General features: G+C 35.8%; 1 protein-coding gene across 1 annotated transcript; it reads left to right on the forward strand.

Annotated features, from left to right (window-relative positions):
• Positions 1-210: 210 nt before the first annotated feature.
• Positions 211-4,164, forward strand: FBXO43 (F-box protein 43). The gene is made up of 4 exons (XM_010016702.1): positions 211-1,688; positions 2,616-2,718; positions 3,639-3,824; positions 3,916-4,164. The coding sequence occupies exons 1-4, from the start codon at positions 211-213 to the stop codon at positions 4,162-4,164; spliced, it is 2,016 nt and encodes a 671-aa protein (XP_010015004.1).
• The last annotated feature ends 2,724 nt before the right edge of the window (positions 4,165-6,888 follow it).

Below are 6,888 nucleotides of genomic sequence, written 5' to 3' on the forward strand. Positions count from 1 at the left end.
ACCATCTACTTGATGTTCATGTGTAACATGAACTTTGTGATCATGTATAAGCACTGTTTCTACCTACGACTAATGAAAATACTTTTTGTCATGGCTGCTAGCTTAATAGATTTACAAAAGGCTTTCTCACTAATTGAAGGGTGATTTTATCATTTGTTTCAGAAGTAACACTGGTATCCTCATTTACAAAGTCAAAGTACCAAGCAGAAGATGTCGGACAGTAATTCCGTAATGTTCAATATTCTTAAAAGAAATAGATTAACATCTCCCAGCAGCAGTTTGAAATACTCCAGTTTTAAAGACACATGTTGCGCTTCGTTATTTTTGCACAGCAGTGGCAATGAGTCAGTAAAAGATCCTGATGTAGAACATAGAGAAGCACTGAGTGCAACAAGTTTATCATTGCTACAAGAGCATTCTGAGCACGTTCATCCAAATGTCCCCTTTCCTGTGTCATCATCTATCGAAAATGAAATTAATTCTATCACCTTATCAGAAAGAAAAGAAGCAAATAGAAGTGCAGATTTTTTTGAAACTCCTAAAGTGAGTAGAAAAGGCTCCTCGCTACGCAGGAGGCTGCTTTTATCTAAGGCTGTTCCAGCTGACACAACTGCAGGAGGCTGTGAAAGACAAGCTAGTTCTTCAGGAAGCATCAGGGAAAAAGTACTCTCTTGTGTTTTGAGGTCTGAAGAAAAATTTTCACAAACTGCTTCAGATCTTCTAAAAGATAAAAGTTACAAACACCTGACAACTAGTACTTCAAAAACTGAGGACTCCATTCCTGATTGCTTAAAGAGGAGACTTTCCTTTTCACAACAAAGAACTTCTACACTAGATGAGTCCAAATGTAAGGATCCCATATTGTTGGAACCAGAGTGTTTATCTCCAATTCAATGTAAGGATGTTATTGTTAGTAATGCTAATGAATTCAATGAAAGTGCCCTTCTAAGTGTTAATTGTGGGTTGCTTAGGACTCCTACTTACAGTGTGTTACCTGAGGCCAATGAGGGTAAGTTCCTGACTTCCATCAACAGTCCCGTAGGGAACTTTAACATTGAACTATGTGATATAAGCTCTTCCCCTGTTAAGCTGGCAAGTTACCCAGATCTTTCAACACCTGAGGATAGTGGATATAATTCACTTCATTTGGACAAATCCGGAGACTCATTTTCTGATCATGAGGGATCTTTCCAAGAGTTCTCCCAAAAATGTAGAGAAGATTCCAAAATTCTGGATAGTAAAAGAAAGACAAGAAAACTTGAACGAGTTAGAAGGTTATCCACTCTTCGGGAACAGGGCTCACAGTCAGAGACAGAAGATCGTCATGGCAGTCCTTCTACTTCAGCATGTATATTAACAGAAGAAAGCAACTTTGTCAGTGAAGACCATGCATTAGTTTCAGAACAGCCTAGTGGAGATGTAGTTGTAAGTCATGGAGATCTCTCAAGAACTCCAGCTCTGAAAGCAGTTCATGAAATTTGCTTGCGAAGACAAAGATCAGACCAAAATCAAATATCGGAGAATACTGATGGAACAGAAATATTTGCATTAGAACATGTTCTTGCTGGACTTATTGGCAAGAAAATGGGCCTTGAAAAATTAGATATTTTAACAGAGTTAAAATACAGAAATTTAAATCATGTTCTTGCTATAGTTTTAGATGCTTTGACAGTGGAAAGTCTATGCAGGTAAGTACTACTGCTTCCCTCTTCCCTCCTGCCCCCTTGCCAAAAGAGGAAAATACGTGTTTCTGCAAATAAATCAGAATAACTTCTGGAATAGTGGGTGTTGTCAGTAGATTTTGTTTGTTTCTAAGGAAATGAAAAGGTTTTGTTGCTGTTAACCAAGTGGCTCTTTCTGTGTAGTTTTAAAAATATGCTGCATGGGGGGAATTAAAAAACAAAAAAGAAAAAAAAAAAGCCAAGCATGGGAATTAGTAAATTTAAAACTAAATCACAGTGGTTTTTTTTTAAATTTAAAATATATGAAACATTTATTTGAGCCTAGGAAGTAATTTCTTGTCATTACAAGTTCCCCAACGATGTGTAGTACTCGAAACACATTTTGTAGATTTTTTTTTCTTGTGTATTTAATTTCCTCAGTTATTTCTAAGTACAAAGATGCTCAAAGAATTTTGCTTCCTGAGTAATGTTTTAGATTAGTTTTTGATCAGTAGAAACTGTCAGTTATTTCAAAGAGATCTAGAGTGCCATGTGTATTATTAGTTACAGAGGGAATGGGAGAATAGGTATAAAGGCATGGATGTTTTTTGTAACACTTAATGCACAAAAATGTTCCTTTAGAAACAAACTTGGTAAGTGGCTTATGTGGAAGGAAGTAACTTACTTAATTTTGTAAGTCAAAGATATTCTGTGTTATTTATATTGCAATTGCTCTTTAGACTCTTCTGTTAGTCTACATAGTGGTGTGTAAGAGTACGTGAAAGCTGTATTTCCGAACAATACGGTGAACTAGGATATAGCAGTAGTTTGTAAAATGACCAATAGGACACGGAATCATGCAAAAATCTTTAAAAGGTAGTCTTACTAACATGACTTCTGTACTTCCTGGCAAAAATGTGGAAGTGGGTAACTTTTTTCATTAATTTGTTGCAGCATTTGGAAAGTAAGCAAAAGCTGGCGTGAAATCATTGTACAAGATAAAAGTGCAGATAAGCGGAGAAAGTTGTACATAAAACACCTGAAAGAAGAAGCTGGGGTAAGGTTGGTCTCAAAGGTAATTTTTTTTTTTTTTTTGAAGTGTGAAAGAAGACAGGTCAGAGGATAGAGGAAATACCTGGTAAAGCTACAGAAAAGTAGCTGATACATTTCCAGTGTAAGTATGTGAAGGATTCTAGTAGGACAGTGTAATAGCTTTTATTAGTTTTCAACTGTCCACAGTTTGAGTACTAGTCTTCCAGCTATGCAAGACATTCTTCCCTGCCCCGTGCCCCTTGAGGATCTCTTCCGTAACTGGTTCTGGCTTTAGGTCTGAAACCCTGTTCCATACCTTTGTGTCATGCTTTTCCTCATTTTCCATTTCACTCTAGTTTGCAGTGCTGTAGGACACACCCTAGGCTACTTCCTGTTTATTTTCAGGACTGCTTTGTGGCAAAGCTGCTTCATGGTGTACTTGTGAACATCAGAAGGACATATAGAAGCTTTTTAAGGGGCATCTAGAAAAGTAAACATGTTAATAGCAGTGTACATAAATATATATATATATATATTTTCCCCTGATCCTTCACATGTGTATACACACACACTTTAGTATAACCTTGCTTTAATTGTGACAAAACTTATACTTGCTATTTCCATGCTTGCTATTAAGATGTGTCCAAATTTGGACACATCAAGACTTCTGGTAGAGAGTGCTAAAAGACAGTTCACATTTTACCCTGCTCATGGGACTTTGTTTTTAATAGTTACTGTCTCTTGTTCCCTTACTAAACACAAATATTTAATGAAAATACACGCACTATATATAATTTCATTTCCTAATGTGTTGTTGCAAAGGGATAACATAAAAACGGGCAAAACCAAGCTGCAAATCTCAACTAAAACCTTATTTCCCTTTGTGTGGTTTTTAATTTTCTCTCCCCCCCGTCTACCATCCCCCCCCTCCATGAACTTTAACAGGAATATTTATTGAAAGCTGAAGATGCTGCCACAAGACTAAATGTCCTCAATAGATCTGCTCTAAGGCCTGTTCAAGCTCAAGCCAGAATTCCTGTCTCGCAAACACCACCTTCGTACACTGAAGTTACACCCAGGAGATGCAGTTCTGTTCCCCATTCAACTTGTAGACAGGAAGAATACATCAAAGTAGGTAGCTAAGAAACTCTTCACTTCCAATTTTCAGAAACTTTTCATTTACAAGGTCTAAGTAGCTCTTGTCTCCCTCCTCTTGCTACAGGTTGCTAAAACTCTATACACTGATGAAGCTATAAAACCCTGTCCAAGATGTCAATACCCTGCTAAATATCAGTTGATAAAGAAATGGGGACTATGTAGCAGAGAGACATGTGCATTTGAGTTCTGTATTTTATGTTTGCATGCATTCCATGGGTCAAAAGAATGTAATAGTTTATCTGCAAAACAGAAGAACAAAAAAGATGCTCCTCCAGGAAGTGCTCAAAGCAAAAGAAATTTAAAAAGACTCTAAATTTGTAAGGCATGTAAGTCCTTACATTTAATTCCCTTCCCTCTTCTCCTAAATTCCTAATCTTGTTCATATTATTCCTAAATATATGCATTTTGAAAGTCTATTCAATGTGTTTTTTGCTGACTTGTCAAGATAACTTCACATGTATATCTTAATTTGTCACGTTTTTGTTTCTGAAAAAAGTGAACATTTTAAAATATTTTGTCATGTTTTACCTGTTGTGTAGTAGCTGGGCATTTACTAACATCTGGATTTTTTTTAATAAAGTATCTTAAATGTAGTCTTCAGTATCTGGCTTACAGCACCTCATAGATGCTTAAAAATGCGATTTTTTTTTTTTTTTTGTCTCGATGACAAATTAAAGAAAATTATTTTTTTAAATAAGTCTTTTTAATGGGACTTATTTATTCACTTTAAATTACAGTAAATGTTATAAAAATAAAGTGGAGCACTAGGTACATATGCAAAAAGTACTTCTACCTATGTAAATGATGATACCTCAAAAGCAACATATTAGTTGTTTGAATTTTGTATTAGAATAATTACTTTGGTTTTCTCTTAGCCTCTGTAATGCAAGTCAATAGAATAGTAATTTCTAAACCAAGCTGTACTGTGTGGATGTTCCATTGTACTGTTTTTTTACAGAGTTTTTGTCTTGAAAAATTCAGGTGATAGTGTATATATTCACACATCTAAATATGCTGTTGCATTACCCTTGTTGCTTTGAACTTAGTTTTATACTTAGTCTGACTTTACTTTGGCTCCCAGATACTGGATTATCTTCATACTTCTGCTTGAATTAAAGATTTTCTACTGCTAGAAATCATTCTTTCTCTATCTGAGGATTTAATTAAGGAAATTCACTGATTTTGCTCTTGAACTGAATATGCTGACCCTTTACAGTAAAAGAAATTCCGTCGGTCTCTTATGCCACAAAAATCATTTGAGGTCTTTTTTTGTTTGCCTTTTTTTTTCTTCTTGAAATACAGGCAACAGAAGTGGACACAGTGCGTGCTCTATGAAGCGATAATATCAATTTACTTCTCCAACTGATATTGTCCTACTTGTCCTTTCAAGGAGTTCATTTGTTACCAGAATCTTGCAGAACACTTGTAGTCAGCTGGTGTTTCTTCCTCACTATTCTTCTGATTTTTGTCCTATGTGTTATATTTGTGATGATGTCATTTTACTGTGTTTGTAGGTAAGCCTTATCATTGAGCCATTTAAAAAAGCAACCTTACCAAAAAAAAAAAAAAGCTTTCAACTAAGCCCAGTAAGCTGCGTATTTGCCTCTAATATTTATTAACATATATAATTCACTTCAGGATGTTCTAGAAACATCAATTTCTTATCTCTAACTGTTGTGATTTGTAGTTTGGTTAGTACTTTTAGTGTACCTGATTTCTGGGGTAGTAGCTCCACATAGCATTTGGAAGGAGGAGAAATAACATGGTTAATAAAATGCTTATAGAAGTTTTAGTGCTAAATCTATTAACCAAACATGGTATCATTAAAGAAGGGATCGGTGCAATATATCTATATAAACAATCATGTTTATTACATGAATTATCAACACTTTCATTCCATACATACTGATATTTGCTAAGCCTTTGCATTATTCTTGTCTAGGGTTAGACTGGTAGCACTTGAACTGGAAGGCTGAAAGAGGAGTCCGTATAGAATCAGTTCTGAAGAAACAATTAAGAGGAAGGATCTGGGAGCAAGTTAGGGGTGTCAGTTGGTTCTGGGATAGGCATTATTGGTTTTTACAGGTAGCATCTTGAACATCTACAGTGTCCATCCAAGAAGGAGTAGCTTGAGAGGAAAAAAATGCTTGAATACTATTTCACAATTTTAAACAGTTTTTCTCCTGTTCTGGCATCTTTAAAACATTCTCCACCCTCTCACCCTCCCCCCAAATCTGTCTCACAAAAATCTTTTCTTGAATCAAATGTCTCTTGTTCAGTTAGGTGTCTCACAAATGTAACTATGCTCTGGTGTTCAGGTGGAATGAGTTTTCTGCTGTCATCCACTGCTATACCAGAGGTGGGGGGAAGGGAGAAAGCCGGACTTCACATCTATGGGTGATGCTCCTTTTTGTGACATCCATGACAGTGGTTTTGATTGCGGTTTTTTTATTGTTTTTTTTTTTTTTTAAATAAATTTAGCTTTCTGCCTTGAGATAAGGGAGAAATAAAAGTGATATACTTAATGTGTGGGGAAAGAATAACATATCTAATAGAGCACAAGATATGTTATAGATATCTCATAGCCTCTAATAGTTCGGGTAAAAGGAAAGAGAAATCTTTCCTGATATTTCATTGCTTTATTGATAGAAATGAAGTCACTGGGGTACTAGAGTGTTCATGTTCAGCATCTTTTTCTACTGGGCTGAATGAATTCTCAGAGACTCAAGGTCAGGTACTAATACTTACAGCTAGCACAGAGAAGGATGCAAAAGTGGTCCTTAGGTAAAAATGACAATGATCAAAAGTTTCCTAAAATATCCTGCCCATCATTATTCTCTAGCTGAAGAATTTTTCTTACAATTGACAACAGATTGTTGGAAAGGGAGGAGTGAATTGTCTTTCACTCTGGAAGATGGGGGATGATGAGATTAAAATTAATGTTCGAGATAATATTTGGTTTATTGGCTGCAGAAAGTCTTACTCTTGCAACCCTTATTTCCCTTCAGACGGGCATGATCTATAGTAGGAGGAGTGA

This window comes from Nestor notabilis, unplaced genomic scaffold (genome assembly GCF_000696875.1).
Source record: "Nestor notabilis isolate BGI_N333 unplaced genomic scaffold, ASM69687v1 scaffold2516, whole genome shotgun sequence".
Classification (NCBI taxonomy): domain Eukaryota; kingdom Metazoa; phylum Chordata; class Aves; order Psittaciformes; family Psittacidae; genus Nestor; species Nestor notabilis.